Source organism: Neopelma chrysocephalum, unplaced genomic scaffold (assembly GCF_003984885.1).
Source record: "Neopelma chrysocephalum unplaced genomic scaffold, ASM398488v2 Primary Assembly neopelma1_23, whole genome shotgun sequence".
NCBI lineage: Eukaryota > Metazoa > Chordata > Aves > Passeriformes > Pipridae > Neopelma > Neopelma chrysocephalum.
Genome location: NW_020897691.1, coordinates 19,703,506 through 19,721,244, shown reverse-complemented (window position 1 = coordinate 19,721,244; position 17,739 = coordinate 19,703,506). Strand labels below are relative to the sequence as shown.

Sequence of the window (17,739 nt, the reverse complement as noted above, 5' to 3'; positions counted from 1 at the left end):
TGCTCTGATATCCTTATATGGAATTCCCCGCTCTGATACCCTTATATGGAAGAGGGACTGAGCATCCGCATGCCCTTTTATGGAATTCCCTACTCTGAGGGAGGGACTGAGCACTCCCGCCTGAACTGGAGAGTATATAACTGGGAGTTTCAGAGCCTTGCGACCTCTCGTGGGATCCAGAGGAAGACTCCAGACCACTGCCTTCAACTAGACTGAGACCACCACCCTCGACTGGACTGCAATCACCACTTCTGACCAGACTGCAGCAGCTCTCCCACCAGCAGGTTTATTCCCTCTCCCTTTGCTTTGGACTCGGGAGTGGCCAAGGTACACCACTCTTGTTCATACCCTAGGGTGCTGGGTTATACATTTGGGTTTTGTGGGTTAAAACCAATTGTCTGTCTGTATAATTGTACTTATTGCATTATTTTAATAAATTGTTATTCTGACTTATAAATCTCTCTTTTGAATTGAGTTCATTTTCCCTTGCTGGTTAACTTTTAAACCAGCACATTCCGCCATAAGCTCAGTATTAAAAAAATCATGCAAGAAAAGCAGTTTTTCACAAAGACCATGGACTTCAAAGTTACTGCAGAGAAACAATGGAAAAGAAGGAAGTTTATAAATAAGCAACATGGGATCACTCTGTGCAAGAAGTATTTTAGGTTACCTGTCATGACAGCTCTAAACATGTAGTACTGCTTGGGCTCCTACAACCACTTTAATAACAGTGGGAAAATTATGAATTTCACCCATCATAGTCAAAATTTCATATTAGGACTGCAGTTCAACATCACTAACAGCCACCCACTATAAAGTCAGTTCTGCATCACTGAATTTTTCAGTTCTCACATACATATAAACAGGGCAGATTTTTGAAAGGCATTTTTTGTTTTAAAAAGCATAACTCAATTTCAGTAACTGTTCACAGACAATGTCATCATATCTCAGTAATTAGTTCTTGATAAAACTAAAAGAATTGGCCTTTTTTATAAGTTTTTTTTTAATTGGAAGATATGAACCAATATTGGGACAGAGAAACCACACTCACAATTTTTAAGAGCAGCAACCAAATAAACAATGAAGTTCTAGTGCCATTAACTGCTACTTCTGTATCAAGCAATATATATATAAGCTTTTTTAAGCAACTGACCATAACGATGCTGTGGAGATTAATTTAAATTGTTATTGGCCTTTTTTCAGTCTTGCTCAGTTATCAGAATCACAGCTGAAAGCAAAGAACCACCCTGAGGTGGTGAACAGGAAAACTGCACAGGTACAGAAAAATGAGTTCTGCACCTTGGATTTTCATTACACTTGTCTCACCCCAGATATAACATAGACCCATTGAGACAAGGGAAAGAAAGTGAGTGCAACTTGGGAAAAAGATCAAACAAGTCTGCATCTGACTTGGGTTACAAGAACTGAGGAACAACTGCCACCACAGATTAAACTGTCTTGTTTTCTCAGATGAAAAGCAAGACTTCTGCTAGACTTTCCAAACTGCAGGTAGAGATGTCGATTATGGGCAGTGGCATATTCAGGCAGCGCGGAAAATATGGATGTATCTCCCACGCTTTCATTTACTTAGTGGGTTTGGTAAGTTTTTCTCAGACTGCACCCTTTAATGACAGAGCATTCTACTGTTACTGCCCCTCCTTCTATTCACAGGAAGCAAGCATCTGTCAACAAAAGTCACAAAAACATCACAGTAAGTGTTCAGTGGATCTCCTCCCAAGGTAAACACCATTCTTTTAAAAATAATTAAGTTATAATAATAAATGGTGTTCATGCTTTGTCAACAAAACTATTCAGCAAACCAATCTTACAAGGACAAGAATCCCATAGCCATGGCAGTTCCTGAAGGGGATCACAGGCAAGGCCTGTGATCTGTACCCCAGCAGGGTACAGATGACCAAGTGTTGCTTACAGCAGCCAAGTCCCCTGGGCCAAAGGTAACCACATCATCAGATCACTCTGCACACAGATACAACACAACACACCAACACAGCTCTCTCTCAGGTTCTGATATCCATTAAGAACTAAATGCTCAGTTTTCTCTTGCAGGAGCACTGCTTTTTGCCTATCTTATGTAAAACAACTTTCACTTCTGGCAACCTGGCAGTATAAATATACAACTACAAATATGGTTCAATTTTAAAGCCAAATAACCAAATTACAATAAATCAGGTAATTCCATTTTTTGCCCTTTATCATTCATATCAAATGCACTTTTGTAAAAGTATTTCTATGGTATTTTAGTGGCCAAATAACGCCCTTCAGCATACTTAGGTAAGTTGTAGGAATATCAGTGGTTAACATTTATGAACTGAAAGTCTATTTGGACCTTAGGCTGCTACAATAAATCAAACTGCAGGAAAGAAGGTTTTATTTCACAGACAAATTTTGTTATTTAATGCTATTATGACAAATGTACTGCCTACAAGGCACAGATGGGCATAAAAAGCCTAGACAGCTGCCTCCAATTAATCCCCTCTTCTTTCCAAGGCAGGCAGGAGCAGATGACTCAGAGGCCTGGGCAGCCCCTCTCATTCTAAAGGAAATGAAGGACAGGGCAGAGGTAGAAACAATCCAACAAACAGGTCAAAAAGTGTTAGAGAGGGGCACAGGAGAACACACTGGACATGCTTGGTGACATGGAAGTAAGCAGTAAAGTGGGGGAAGATGGTAACAACCTTAATTAATTCTTATATACGGGATGGGTTGCTTAATGAGTACAAGTCCCTCCCTTCCCCTCTCCCTGTTTGTCACTTCTGTATTGACAAAGCTCTGCTGACAGCAGAGTACTAGTATATTAACACTGCTGTGACAGCACACTGACTTATTTTTCAAGTATGTTTTATACCTGGAAAAGCTCTCTGGCATAAAATAAAGAGGGCTCCCATGCTTTTCAACTCCCTAGTGACACTGCATCTTTGTGGATCAAATCTCTCTGATCTCCAGGATAAGTACTCAGACACTAAGTGCTTAGCCTCTCAGACCACATCAGGACTCCAACAAAAGTCTTTGAAACCAGAGACCAAAGCTCATATATGTTTGACAACTGAAGTTCATATTTTTATACTACTAAAATATTTATTATTTCTGTGGCATTTATTACCCAAACATTTAGAAGACTTTAAAAACAGTTAGCAGTTTCCTCACAGGAAATCAAGTATTAGCACCACCATTTTACAGACAGAAACACAAAGAAAAACAATTAATGTAGCAGTCTGCTGAAAAATTATGTTACAATGAAACTGGTTTTATTTTACTGACTCCTCCCTGCAAAGCACTTGTAAATACCAAGTCCTTGTAGGTAGTACTCCTATGAAAAAATGAAATGGAAGAAACACTTCCCCCTCCCTGTCAGGAGTAATGCTTCCTCAGACATCTCAGGAGCAGTAAGCTCATTAGCATTTAAATACATGTGTAAATACCACCAGGTTTAGACGAAGCATACAAGAACTGTAATCTTTTAAAAAGACAACGTCCTTACCTGCTATTCCTATGAAGACTGTCAGACCAAAACAAACAAAGAATACTACAAAGACCAGAACAAAATGCCTTTTGGACAGTGTATATAATCGCATCGGTGCCAGCCTACAGGAAGGAAAAGAAAGCACAGAATTAGTTGTCAGTCACATTTCTAAAGGGGCAGAAAATAGACTCCATTCATTTTTCCACAAAGAAAATGAAACCGAACTCTGAGATAACATGTAACACTAAGAAAAAAATATTAACGCTGCTTCATAGAGCAAGGATAACTACTACGAATTATGTATGTGCACACATATCCGTGCTCCAAAATGTAAAACTTTTGCAGATTCTTTTTATGCTAGGGCTTTCTATTATCCCAAGACTTCAGCAAGAGAAAGCATTTCTTAGAAGGATAAAAAGTTGCATTTTAGTTCATACATTAATAATTTAAACGTCCAAGACACCGTGTCTCCTGTAATGACAGCTTAATCTAAAGGGACTGACATCACTAACAACTCAGTTATCAGCACGGGATCTCGATGAGTTTTCTACACCCTACGTGTATACTTCATCCCTCCAGGATCATCCCTAACAAGGAGTAATGCAGAACTCCAGATCTGCTAGATATGCATGCTCAGGCTTTGAATTCTCATCTGAACTCCACCAAAGCTTGGGAAACAGAAAACTGAACTTAAGTTTATTATTAGACACTTAAACACAAATACACATACAAGCAACGACATCTCTTCCACAACTCTTTGGTGCTTATCATTAGGTTAAAGACAAAACAGAGAGGGGAAAAATACTGAAAAGACCAATTGCATTCTCTTGGAAACGGGTAACTTCTAGTTCTGTTGGCTTAAGGGAAATAAGATCAAATAATTAATCCTACATAACACATCTTCCTTTTTGTTAACTGCGTAATTTCTAAAAAACACAAATACAGCATTTTCCAAAATAAAGCCAACATTTCGAGTTATGCCAGAACTGAGCCACCACATAACTGATTTTCTAGTGCTGTTCCAGAAGGTACAATCATGGAAAGCTGTACAGTTTATATGGAAAAGCTGCTAGGACTGGGAGGGTGATAGGATGGTGCTGGTGTTTTTCAATAAAGTTGTATGAGCATAATCATGGAAAGAAATGAAATCATAAGACTTTAATGGTAGTGCTCCCTTTTGGCTTGGAATAAAACTTCTTTTCACCAGCTGAACAGTGCTCTTACTGGTTCATCACATTAATGAAGAATTGCAGAAAAGGAGTTGAAATCCTTTCCGCAAGCCCAGCCTGAACTCTGGGACCAGGTACCATGTGCCTGCATGCACAGCAGCCCTTATAGGCAAGGCAAACAAATCAACAATACAAGGATTTAATAATAACAACCTCTATTTTCTTTAAAAATCATTCTCTCCAAACAAAGCACTACAAAAAAATTACATTATTCCTTTCTTGTAAAGTTTGAGAGATCCAAACCTTAATTTAACTCACAAAGGAGGTGGGGAAAGGAGGAAAACCCTACAGAAATAATAAGAACTACAAGTAACTGTAAATGTTACAAGTCCTGCACAAACTGGCAGTGCAGGACTCCAGGCAGAGCACCTGCAAACACAGAGTAACTTGCCTTGCCACACGCCCTTATGCGCAGAAGAAACTCTCCATTAGCCTAGAAGTCAGAATAGCTGATTGTACAAACAAAAAAGGCAAATCGTACGCGAAATTATCACAGATATAAATAAGATCAGATCTCTGTCAGAGATCATCACACAGAAGTCTCACAGATGAATATGATTATAAGCTGACATTTAAAATGCCAATTAATAGAAGCATTTCAAACCAGAACTTGTCTGCACAACTTTTGCAGGGATATAACTACAGTATGTTTCTTAAATCAGTGTCTTAAAACTTCAGCCTTTATGTACTTAAACCATGTTAAAGCTATTACATCTGTACTAGTACTTAAATAACTAACTAACCAAGGTACACCTTTCTACCAGTTTCAAGTGCTTCTTCAGTTCCACAAATGACCTGGTATTCCCTATCTACCTAAGTATATAAAGTATGAGATATTATCTTGAGATGCTAAAGTACGAATCTTAACAAGAAAATCCTTGATATATAAAAATGATGCCTAAAATGCTGACATGTCTAAATTAACTATAAGGATTCATCTGGATACCAAGTGTTTCATGGCAGAGTACATACTGAAGATGTCTCAATACACAGAAATTGGATGGGAAAGTCCATGGATCAAGAATAGCTGACAACTGGACGAGTATCGTGTGTTTGCAGGGAAGTTCAACATATGCTTGTGCAGTTCTGAACAGCTTACATCTATCTGGGCATCCACTTAACAGCTACAGCTTGATGCAGGATACTTCTGACATGCTGTACATATTCTCGGTTCTTTTCATAAGCTTCCTAATTTCCAAGTTTTTGCAGACACTTCAAAATGCATAACATGAACATGAAAAGCAGCTCCCTTTCCATAGTCCTCCCTCTCCAGGAAGGTCACCAGAGTTCCGCCCCCTCAGCCAACACAGGATTACAACTACTGGCAATTATCACCCTCATTTGCTCATATACCAGAGCACAGATGGGCTCGTGAGCTTTTGAAGAAACATGTTCCAGACATTCTTTATTCCAGCTCCTCTCCAGCTGGTGCAACACCTAGTAGTCAAAATGGGAAGGTGTGCACCTGCCTAAGAACAGTGATGATGGTACCTAACAAAGACCAGAGACAAGGGAGAGTAGGGACATGCTCTGTGTTTTCCTTTCATACTGGTACTCCTCAAGTCTCATCTAAGCCACTGACTGAATGTGCTGCTTTACAGGTCAATAAGGCAACATGGATACTTATTATTAAGAGGAAGTGTAAGAACTCAGCCAAATCTTAACTACATTTCTCGTGAGTGCAAATAACAATTTATAGCATTCCTATCAGGTGACGTATGCTTCATTGCCCCTCGCTGCAATAACAGAACTTCCTTGTGTGGTTTTGAGTGCCTCATTTCACCTATCACCAGCTGACACACAAAGCAGATTAAACGGTCTTCCCATATGTTCATTGTTAAACATCTGCCTTTTGGAAAGACATTACATAAAGTTTCTGAATACGCAGAAGTGCAAGTTGATGATCCTCCACTAACAGCTTCTTTCTCACATCTGAAAGGCCCAATAAAGAATAAAATGTTTGAAACACACTCATGGGAAAATCAAAAAAGGTTCCTTACTCTGGAAGCATCTGTTCAAATGAGTAAAGAACTGTGCTTTGCTTTACCAGCGGAAGATGCTCCCTAGCCATGGCAGTTGAAAGCTCAGGACTAGCCATCCAAGTGTCTGCAGATCTTTCAGGTAGCTTTTACTGCCTACATTGAGCTTTATCCTAACTCAGGAGTACTTTATAATTAAATTATGTCTGAAATTAACTGCAAAGGAGCAGAAAGCACTGAGATACAAACAGAGAAATATTACTTAGACATCTGAAATAGTAGTAAAAACTAAACTGCATTAATGCAATCTGTGGTAAGACTGAACTTTGGAAACACACACTCCTAACATCTGCAATCTTTCAGTACCCATTTATATGTGAGATGTAAAGGTGGGTTAAATTTTGTTCTTTGAGTAAAGTTTTGGCTCAAAGTTTCAGCAAAATGTTTCTCAGGCTATTCCTCATCTTCAAATCACCTCTCATGCCTGCACAACAAAGTCTTTGGTAAAGGCCACTTTGAAAAACAGAGCCTGTTACACAATAGTTTTCACTTCAGACTCTCACTTTACAGAAGGGAAGGCTGTGGCAAAACTGAGATTAAGCAGTACGTAGGCACAGAGTCGATACTAAAATCAGAAATAACTCACTTTTATGCACAGCAGTTTTTCTGACATATTAGCCTCAACATCTCTGCCTCCAACTGCTCTTTTCTATTTTAGGCTTACTTCCAAATAAAACCATCAAAACCACTTTGATTTAAATGATTATATATGCTACCTACATTCACAGTACTGGGTCTATCCATACACCCTGCACTTCCTCATGGTTTAAAGACATTGCTCGCTTCGGTGTCCCTCAGAAGACCTTGAATTTCTTCTTGCAGATGTATTCCACAACGTTTAATAGCTAATGAGGCAGCACATGACTACATAAAAAGAGGCATAAAATTAACATTAACAGTATTATACAGAACTGCTATATGACAACTGACAGCTAACCATGGCTATGTTAAAAATACTTGTGCACTGGGTGGGTTTGGCTTTTTTTTTTTTTTTTTTAGTTCTTGTTTGCTGTATTCATTTAAGTCTGAATAATTAGTTACGGCTATGGCTCTGCTCATGCAAAGAGTTATCCAGGAAAACAAGTTTTCCTTTTTCCTTTAACAGACAATCTGAGAGTGGAGATACCAGGGGTGGGGGTTGTTGTTCTCCACAGAAAAGAAAAAATCAGAGCGTTCCTCTAAAGAGGCTGGTAGTCACTGAGTGGCGAACCACAGCCTCGGAAACATAAATTTAACCCTCGGCGCGCTGATTTCCTTAACGAGAGTTAACGTGTATAACCTGACTTCGATTCAGATTGCCCAGAGAGGTTGTGGAGTCTCCCTCACTGGAGATACGCAAGAACCGCCTGGACATAATCCTGTGCCATGTGCTCTGTGGGATGACCCTGCTTGAGCAGGGAAGTTGGACCAGGTGTGGTCCCTTCCAACCTGATCCGTTCTGTGATTCTGTGAATGACAACATTCAGGTCTTTACAGGGGGAAGAGCCTAAACTACCGCACCTGGCCAGAGCAAGGATTTTCTTTTCTTCTCCCCATCCTGGACCCGGCCCCAGATCCGGACCCGGCCCCAAGCAACCGGGCGTCCCTTCAGGCTCGAGTCCCCCCGCCCCCCTCCCATCCCGACCCCGCGCGCGCTGCTCCTCCCCGCCCGCCACTCACGGCTCCATCCCGGCCCGCGCGCACACTGCCGGCACCTCCTCCCGGCGCCGCCGCTGCCGTGGCACCACCGCCGGCGGCGCCTCGCGCCCGCTTCCGCGTGCGTCACTGCCCGCCCGCCGCGGCCCCGACACGTCACGGCCCCGCCAAGCCCTGGCCCGGGGCCCAAGGGCGGTGCTGCCGCCGGCGGGGGTGAAGAGGGGGGCGCTACGGCGAGCCCGAGGGGACATCCACCTGCGCCCCGCCGGTGCCGCGGGAGGGAGGGAAGGAAGGAAGAAAGAAAGGCGTTAGCTTTGGTGAGCCGTCCTGGAGCGCAGTCACGCGGCTGGTCCTGCCCTGCCGAACGCTGCGGGTTCAAAATCACAGTATCACAGAATCACAGAATCAGTTAGGTTGGAAAAGACCTGAGATCATCAAGTCCAACCTATGGCACAACACCACCATGTTAACTAGTGCCACGTCCAGCTAAACACCTCCAGGGACGGTGACTCCACCATCTCCTTGGGCAGTCCATTCCGATGTATGATCACCCTTTCTGTGAAGAAATTCGTCCTAATATCCAACCTAAACCTTCCCTGGCACAGCTTACTACTATGTCACTATGTCCTCTGGTCTTATCACTGGTTGCCTGGGAGAAGAGACCGATCCCCACCTGGCTACAACCTCCTTTCTGGTAGCTGTAGATAGTCAGGAGGTCTCCCATGAGCTCCTATTCTCCAGGATGAACACCCCCAGCTCCCTCAGCTACTCCTCATAGGACTTGTGCTCCATTCCCTTCACCAGCTCCGTTGTCCATCTCTGGATACACTCCAGCACCTCAGTGTCCTTCCTGAAGTGAGAGGCCCAAAACTGAACACAGGATTTGAGGTGTGGCATCACCAGTGCCAAGTACAGAGGGACAATCACTGCCCTGGTCCTGCTGGGCCACACTATTTCTGATACAAGCCAGGATGCCATTGGCCTTCTTGGCCACCTGGGATACACACAGTGCTGGCTCATGTTCAGCCAGCTGTCAACCAGCACCTCCAGGTCCTTTTCCGCAAGGCTGCTTTCCAACCACTCTGCCCCCAGCCTGTAGCGCTGCATGGAGTTTTTGTGGTCAAAGTGCAGGACCCGGCACTTGGCCTTGTTGAACCTCATGTGAGGTCAAATGTGTCATTGCATCAGGGTAGCAGTAATATTTTCCACATTTCCAGTGCCCTTTTCAAGCTTGAATTGAAGCCAGTTTTAACCTATCCATTTTAGGTGAAAAGACCAATGTGATGTATCCATGCTGTACACATGCATGTTTAGTGCCTGTTAGAGACAGCCATCCAGTTTGCAAATGATTTGGTTTACCAGCTCTTTCAGTGGAATTAAAATGCTGTCGCTGTAGTCACCTGCATGCAGCTTTGTTGTATTCAAGGGATGTGATTGATGTATCATGTTTGCAGAGAATTCAGTCAGCCTGCAAGCACCAGAAATTAAATCCTAGGAGTAAGCGACTGCTTAAACACACTGCTTAATAAAAATCTCTAGACAACACCTCAAACTATTTTGTTCTTGCACAAATGCTAGGATAAAGTTGGATTTTTGTTCTAGTATGCTGTTAAATGTTCTAAGACTGGGCAACAATGGTTGTCAACTGATTCACTGGGTAGCGATGAAGAAGAGTAGGCAGTTTTAGGGATTTAGCCAAGCTATATTTTGTACTCATTTTTGATAGCTCTAATATTTGCTCATAGAAAGCCAGCACTGCAGTTACTTAAAGGTGGGCAAACCTGGTGTGTAGTCTAGAATTAAATTCAGAGTAACTGCCTGGCTTTGGTGTTTGTCATGTACACAAGGAAGAGCCCCCTTGGGATGACCCCAGAAATGTTTAGATAGATCAGTCAATATATAATTTTATAATTATCTCTTCAACAATCAAATACTTCTATTAAAAGCTTACTTAGATGGTAAGATGGTTTTATTTCATTTACTTTTTAAAAGTACTTAACTTTAATAACATTAATTTCATTCCATTGCCTTATGGACAGTTATATCCATTACTGATGACCTGTGGGACCCAGTATGTCTGCTATGTAACACCAAACATGCTGGAAATTAATTCAGTTATTGATACTGGATTTATCCCATCACTTCGATCTGCGGTTTACAGCACTGATGATTATTTAGTAATCTCATAAAAAGGCTGTCTTGAAAATATATAATGCCAATTCATAAAGAAAAGGTATTCATACATTTTAAATCAACAAGAATTTAAACTGTAGGGAAGAAAATAAAGCTTCGGGTAATGAGGACAACTTAACAAGCAGTATATGCTCAGAACCAGTTAGCACTGCTATGCCACACTTTGAAGTCATTAGGTCACAGGGGACTATGACATGCATCGTGTAGCTTTCAGCACACTTCGGGCTTCTCCAACAGGTTCTCCCTGCCCAGAAAATGATGGAATGGTTCCTACAGCATCTGTGACCATTTCTAGTGTTCTGAGACGTGCAGTTGCAGAGTTATGACTCTCTGAAGTTACACTGCCATTTATGTGCACGCAACTGAGCTGTTTGGATGACTGCTCCAAACCCTCTGGCACTCAGGTGTCTTCACAAATGTGAATTTATTCTCCTCAATACAAAACCACATTCTTTTAATTGAACTGGCAGAAAACTTGAAGCACAGAGAGACTGAGCCTTGCCAAAAGTCACTTGGAGAACAGTGTGGGTGGCATAGCTTGACATCCAGTTCACTTCAATTAGCCACGGAACCACATTTCTCTTTGCCATCTACTAGCTTTCAAAGGCTTGTGAATACACTGTAAACATGTACATTGCACACTATTTTTTTGGTGAAAATTGTATCACTGAGTTTACAATCTAAACACTTGAGAGGAAGGCACTGCAAAACACTCTCTCCCCACAGAAGCAGTCTCACTCTACTTTGTTTCTTGCAAGAAGGTGCCACTCAGTACCTTGTCTGACCTGCTCTGGAATGAAATAGTGCAAGAAGCTACTGTCTGCCTCATCTGTTGTAGGAACTGGGCAGTGTATGATGAATGAGGCTTGCAAGAGGAGGCTGGCTGATCTATGAATAAGCAGGCTCAATGCTAGCTCAGCGGGGATGCTGCTTACACTAACCACCTTAACACTAACGCTATACTTTCTTGACCAGTTTATACTTTCATGACTCACACATACAGCTCCAGGTGACAAAAGGTGAAATCCAGCTTCGCTGGAGCTGGAGCTCTTTGATTTTTGCCAGCACAAATGTTAGTGCAGTAGAGTGGTGAATCAAATAATGGAAATTATCTGAGCTCAAAGTCACTCAGGAATCAGTTGCTCAGTCACTGTGCAAATACAGGACTAATTGTGGGCAGATGAGGAAGAGAGCAGAAATGTGTGACCAGGGAAATAAGAGCTAGGATGGCTTCTTCCAGCCACAGAGCCAGTTTGTGGGATCTTAAAGCAATCATGAAGCTATAGTGTTAGTCTCCTCCTTCTGTTTCCAGCCTTCTGGCCACAGCTCTGTAGTTCACAAGAGGGTCATTCAGGTTCTTCCCCCAATTGCCAGAACCCAGCAGGGAGCCTTGGAAGAACAAGAGAGGGGTACTAGCTATGGTTCAAAGCAGCCACTGAAGATCGTGCCTGGGTCTAGGCTGGAAGCAGCATGAATATGCAAGGAATTTGACTACAGTTCTCCAGCAAGGTCTTGTTGACCCCATGGCTTCTCACAGACTTGCACTTTGAGCACTTGGGAAAGATATTAAGAAGGTGGGAAGAAGTGTATACTTATCACAACAGCCTTCTCTGGCAACTTCAAGTTTCTTCTCTGAAGCACACAGGTACTGGTTTCTCTAGGGAAAAATTAACAGTTTCTCTTTATTGCTGAGCCAAATGGACTGTTCTCTGGTCTTTTTGCCAAAGGAGCATCATCATCATCATGGCTAGGCTTCGTGAACGAAGATTTGGGAAGGGCTCTACCCACGATTCTTGCTGATGTACAAAATGCCATATTATTGTGTGATAGGAATTTAAAATTTATCCCTTATTTAAAGCAGGGCAGATGGTAGGTCTTTATCTCAAACACTGAGTGTTATTACTAAATTCAGGATCAACACTATGCTTCCCTGTGTAAGCTGATTGGCCAGGGGGACATGTTCATTAACCTAGAAATTGATTTTTCAGGAATACCATGTCATTATTTGTAGTTATGCAACTCTGATGTCAGACCACAATTTGGCCACCCTCCTGCTCTCTCCTCTCTATCAGGTAGGCACTTCAATTGCTTCCCTTCCTATCAAAATGGTTCCAGCAAGTTGAACTCTTTGACATTAGATAGGAGATAGAATTATGAAATTCCCATTGAAAAATAACTGCCAGCTGATTGGCCTTGTGTCTTCTGGTAAGCTTTGGTATCTCACTGCTAACATGTCAAACAGATAAAAATGTGTTTTGGTAACATTGGTACTAAGCTCTTTTCTTACCAATAGTCTACTTAAAATAGTCTAGTGCAGTGGGGGAGCCGTCATCTGCCAGCCCTCCATCAGCTCTCCCTGCCCTGCCATCCCAGCCAGGAGGCATGCTAAGGGAGGAAGAAATATATTGGAGTGGAAGAGAGAGACACCAGACAAATGAACAAACTGTTCATTCAAGTGGCTTGTTTGGAGCAATTTTTCAGAGGTGTAAATTAGAACAACCCTAAAGTTGCTGCAATAAATCTGATGTGCTTTATGGCAGACCCCATGACTGACAGAAGAGTGTAACACTTCTGCCTTCTTCGAGCTTATCTACATCCCATGGTGTAATACAGGCTAGCCTTCAGTGCACTTGAGTCCAGACCAACCCTGTATTTGAGTTACCAATGAGGTTATTTAATATCACACCCATTAGTCTGTAAGTATACAGTCTCTTTGACAAGCACAACATGCAGTACCATGTCTGCTGAAGGGAACTATTAACCTAGACAGATGGCATTCATCAGTGTGCTGAGCCATGGCTAGCCCTGCTTTTTCTATCTCTCCCAGATGACTGAGTAAACTAGCACTTGCTTGTGGGGAAATACACCAGGAGGCACAAGGTAAAGAATATTTTGGGCTGTTGGGAAGAACAAACTCACTAACATAGACTTTCCTCTCTATAGTATGAATGAGACTCCTGGGCCTCTGCTGAGTGAGGTTGACGTAGCTTGGGATGGCTGAGGAGTCTGCCAACCTTAGCTGTCCCCTGTGCCCAATGAACAGGCTGCTCACAGACAGCTGCTGAGGCACACGTTCAAGAACACTGTGCTCTAAAGGAAAACATCACCAAAAGATGTCGCTGAACTGGGACGGCCTCAGAGCTGAATCAGAAATGACTCAGCCATCCGTGCAGCAAGAGGACAGTTACTTGGGATAACAGCTTCATCAGCTGTCTCTGAGCTAGATCATCCCCTTGTACTGAGTCCCCTGTCACTGAGAATGAGCATGAACAGCACAGCATACAACAAGCACTCCTGAGTCAAGAGTCACAAAGGGGACTGACTGCTTGGTGCTTTTCCATTTCTGTACCAGCTCTGCTCCAAAGCTTTCCAGTTTTGAGTTTTCCAGTTGGCATTCAGAGAAGGCTGTCCTCATAGAAATCAAGAATAAGATTGCAGCAGCCATTTTTTTTTCTAGGAAATACTGATTACAAGTACCTCATGGCCCCCAACCCCTTTCCCTATAGCTTAACAGAGTAGATCGCTCCATTTCTGAAGAGGCAATGGAAACCACTAATTGATAGTTCAATGGCTTTGTTCCACCAGCCAGAGAGAAGAGTTAAGGCAGACAGTGGTTGAGAGGCTGACATCTGTAAATACTGTGTGTGAAAGGGAAAAATCACATGCTTTTATATGGTTTTATCATCTTTTCATTTTGTTGGTCTGGTATAAGGTATTATTTGCTTTTAGTAACCTGATTATTTTAGAGAACTTCCTTGGCTTGAAGTAAAGAAAAGCCATACAGAATTTCCTTGGTCAAATTTCCAAAATTCCCTCTGCTGTCAGAGCACTAAGTCTCCACATTACACCTCTGAGAGTGCTCATTAATAACCTGATCAAACATAGAGTGAAATAAAGAGGAAGAAGAGGATCAAGTATCTAATTCTCCTTCCTATAAGTGAGAGTTGGCTGTAAGAAGAATGCATGGTTGCATCAAGAAACCTTCCTTCTTACCAGGAATCTGAAAAGCAGGTGCTGTGGTTACATCCATTCATAATGCTGAAGGGAGACACTCAACAGAACAGGAAGTATGCAATGGCAGTAACAGAAACTTTTATTTTATGCCAGTCACTTAGGTTAAGATCTTGAGAATGCAAAGAAATACTAGCATGACTTTTAAGTCAGGAAATGTTGTTTCCTTGCCAAGAGTCCATTTCAATCTAGGTGACCTGCAGCTGATACCTCTTGGGGATATTGTCCCTGGAGAAATGGCAATCTAGCACTAACTGTACAAGCTCATTTGATTTGGTGAGGTAGCATCTTTTCAATACAAAAAGTCCCTCTATACATCCTAAAGTCATAAAAATGTTTCAAGAACAAAATGTTGGAGAGCTTGAGTTTTGTCTGGAAATAAAGCTGAACCAGATGCCTCTCTTGGGACCTTATAGTTGTTAATTCAACAGGCTTATGTCTCCCTTCTTTCTTCATTCTAGTGCCAATATTCATTATTGTGCTGCCAGATGCACACAGGTACATTTCTGTCACTCCCTATCACCTCCCATGGCTTCTTACACCATACTCAGGTACAAGGAGCTGCTGTTTTGCCAGGAAGGACCATGGTTTTGTTAAACTCTGCCAAGCTGTCAGGCAGTGTTTCCAAAGTCTATGACTCTCTGTGGTCTTTGCTGTTGTGAACAATCAGACAAATTCAATCTAATGGACCACGTGTCCCTTCACCGGGAAAAACAGACACAGCATACTGAAGTCAAATGATTTAAACAGAACAGCTAGGGCACTGTGCACGAACAGACTGCCCAGATGCATAGAAAAATAGACCTGGAAGAGACCTCACAAGGAACCTCATCTTTCCTTCTGCCTCGGGAGAGCACCTGCCAGATGTATGACTTTCTTGGCATGCATTTGTCAAAAGTTTTAAAAGGTCTCAATGATTGAGATGCTACAGTCTCCCTGGATAATCCTTTCTATAGTCTTGTACCATCCTTCCCTTTCAGAAATTTTTTCTTAATATCTAATATGAATTTTTATTTTTTCAATTAATATTACTCTGTAATGTTTTGTCCAAGGTGAAATGAAGTTTCTCTTTAGAGAAATTCCTATTCCTCCAACTTCAGTGTTTGTGCTTTTGGGGGACTAACCCCAAATTTTCCTCACAGCTATTGTTTTCTAGGCTTTCGATTATCCATATCTCTGTCCTTATCCTCTCTTCCACTAGCAGACCCTTGAAGTGTGATGCCTAGAACTGGATATAGCTCCAACTAATGTTTGGAGTGGTGACTAAAGTAGATGGTTTAATTCTCACATCTCATGAACTCTGCTTCTGCTGCACACCCCAAATTATTACCTTTTTCACATGTATAAGATAATATCATTGTTGAAAGAGTTTATTTTAGAAAAGATTATAATTTCCATACTTTTTTTTTACAAAAATGTTATATAACTGTTCATTCCCCAACCTGTATTTTTGTGGCTGAAAAGCATTCATTCTCTGTATAGTTCCTGGCATCTGTTTCTCCTGAATTTCATTGTACTTTTTCAGAACCTTTCACCAATTCAAAAATTCTTTTCGTTTATAACCCAGGCCTCCAACACCTTTGGAGTCCTTCCTATCCTTGTGTAATCTCAAACCATCGATATTCTCCAGCCATCAGTAGTCAGTCATGGAAACAGCAGACAGGGCAAGGCACAGAAAAACGTGGGTGTAGCCCATGCAGTACATCTGTTCCTTCTGATCTCAACCTTTGCCAACTAGTCTGATTTCCTAACCTATTCCTATCCTATTCACGGCTGCTCAATAGAACAGAATCACATTCCTCTGTAGGACAAATCCCCCTCGCTTGCTACGATAGTGGAAAAGGCGTAGCATAGAGGAACGCAGATGGAAATTGCCTGTGTAAGGATGTTAATAGGTTAGGGTGGGAAGAGAGGCGTGGGGCTTTCTGCCCGGGAGGCACTGCCAGACCACATACCCCGGGCAGAGCAGGCCTGAAGCAGCCCCGGGACCGGGCGGCCGCTCCCGGGCGCTCAGCCGGGGGCTCCTCGCGTGATGCCCGGCACCCAAACCCCGCCCGCCTCCCGAGACGGCCCCTGCTCCCCTCCGGAGCCCCGGCCGGAGCCGCGCCCGGTAGTACCGGTAGTATCGGTCATCCTTGTAGGGGGTGAGGTCCTCCTGGATCTCCCGGTAGGTCTCCCGCACCCGCCTGCAGAAGCGCTTAACCTCGTCGCACAGCGGGCTCCCGAAGGCGGCGAAATCCGCCTCCATGCCGCCGCCTCAGGGCCCGCGCTCCGCCATGGAGCCCCGCCGGAGCCCGCCCGGCGCTGCGCGGCCGCGGGGCGGGGGCAGCGCAGGAGCCGCAGCGGCAGCGACCGGGGCGGCAGCGGGGGCGGGGGATGCAGGGACGGGGGATGTAGGGGCGGGGGATGCAGGGGCGGCTGCAGCGGGGGCGGCGGCAGCGAGGGCGGCAGATGCGGGCCGAGCCCTCAGAGCACGGCCCGCGCCCGCGGGGGCGGTGGGAGCTGCTTCAGCACCACGGAGAGGGGCGGCCGGTGCCGGGAAGTGAGCAGAGAGCTCCCATTACCTCTGCTGAAAACATCTCTCTTTTTTTAATAAAACTGTTTTGTTCTTAAAAGCATGCCAGCTCTATGTAAAATAAATCTCCTGATTTTTATTGTTTCTTTTCCCCAACCTAGGAGATACGTAAAAGAAATTCTACGCTAAATCCACTTTTCATGGTCATGACACTGTAAATACTCCAAAACTAAGAATGACGCTGTTTACATTGTCTAAATCTAGAAAATCTGAACTGAGCTCTAGTCAATTTGCAGAGCGCCATGTTAGCTTCATTCACATTAAACTTTTCTTCATAAACCAATTCACATTTAAACTCTTTTAAATTATTCTATCGATTGAAGCCTTAATTTCCATTAAATAATGACAATGATGGTATCTATATTAAAGACAAAATCCCCTCTACTATGATATGCAATAATTGTTTCTAGAGGATATAAAGATAGGAGTCTGCTGTACTGCTCCTCCCATGCAAATATCTTCCCCGTTGACATTCAGGAAACTAGGCTGGGTTATTTCCCAGCCTTGCCGCTAGTCTGTATTACATACTAAGACTGAAATATGCATTTTTACTTAAATTGATCTTTCACCAACATG

General features: G+C 42.9%; 1 protein-coding gene across 3 annotated transcripts in view; it reads right to left on the bottom strand.

The window, feature by feature from the left end:
• TMEM181 (transmembrane protein 181) overlaps positions 1 to 16,882 on the bottom strand; it is a 36,493-nt gene extending 19,611 nt beyond the window's left edge. The window contains exons 1-3 of one of the 3 annotated variants that reach the window (XM_027689169.1): positions 8,409 to 8,469; positions 7,470 to 7,613; positions 3,500 to 3,603 (exon numbers count right to left, since the gene is read on the bottom strand). In XM_027689169.1, the coding sequence (XP_027544970.1) occupies positions 3,500 to 3,603; positions 7,470 to 7,471 (106 nt within the window). In that variant the 5' untranslated portion in view covers positions 7,472 to 7,613; positions 8,409 to 8,469. Of the gene's footprint in view, positions 1 to 3,499; positions 3,604 to 7,469; positions 7,614 to 8,408; positions 8,475 to 16,705 lie in introns of those variants that run through there. The other 2 variants (XM_027689154.1, XM_027689161.1) reach the window with 2 other exon arrangements.
• Between the last annotated feature and the right edge of the window lie 857 nt (positions 16,883 to 17,739).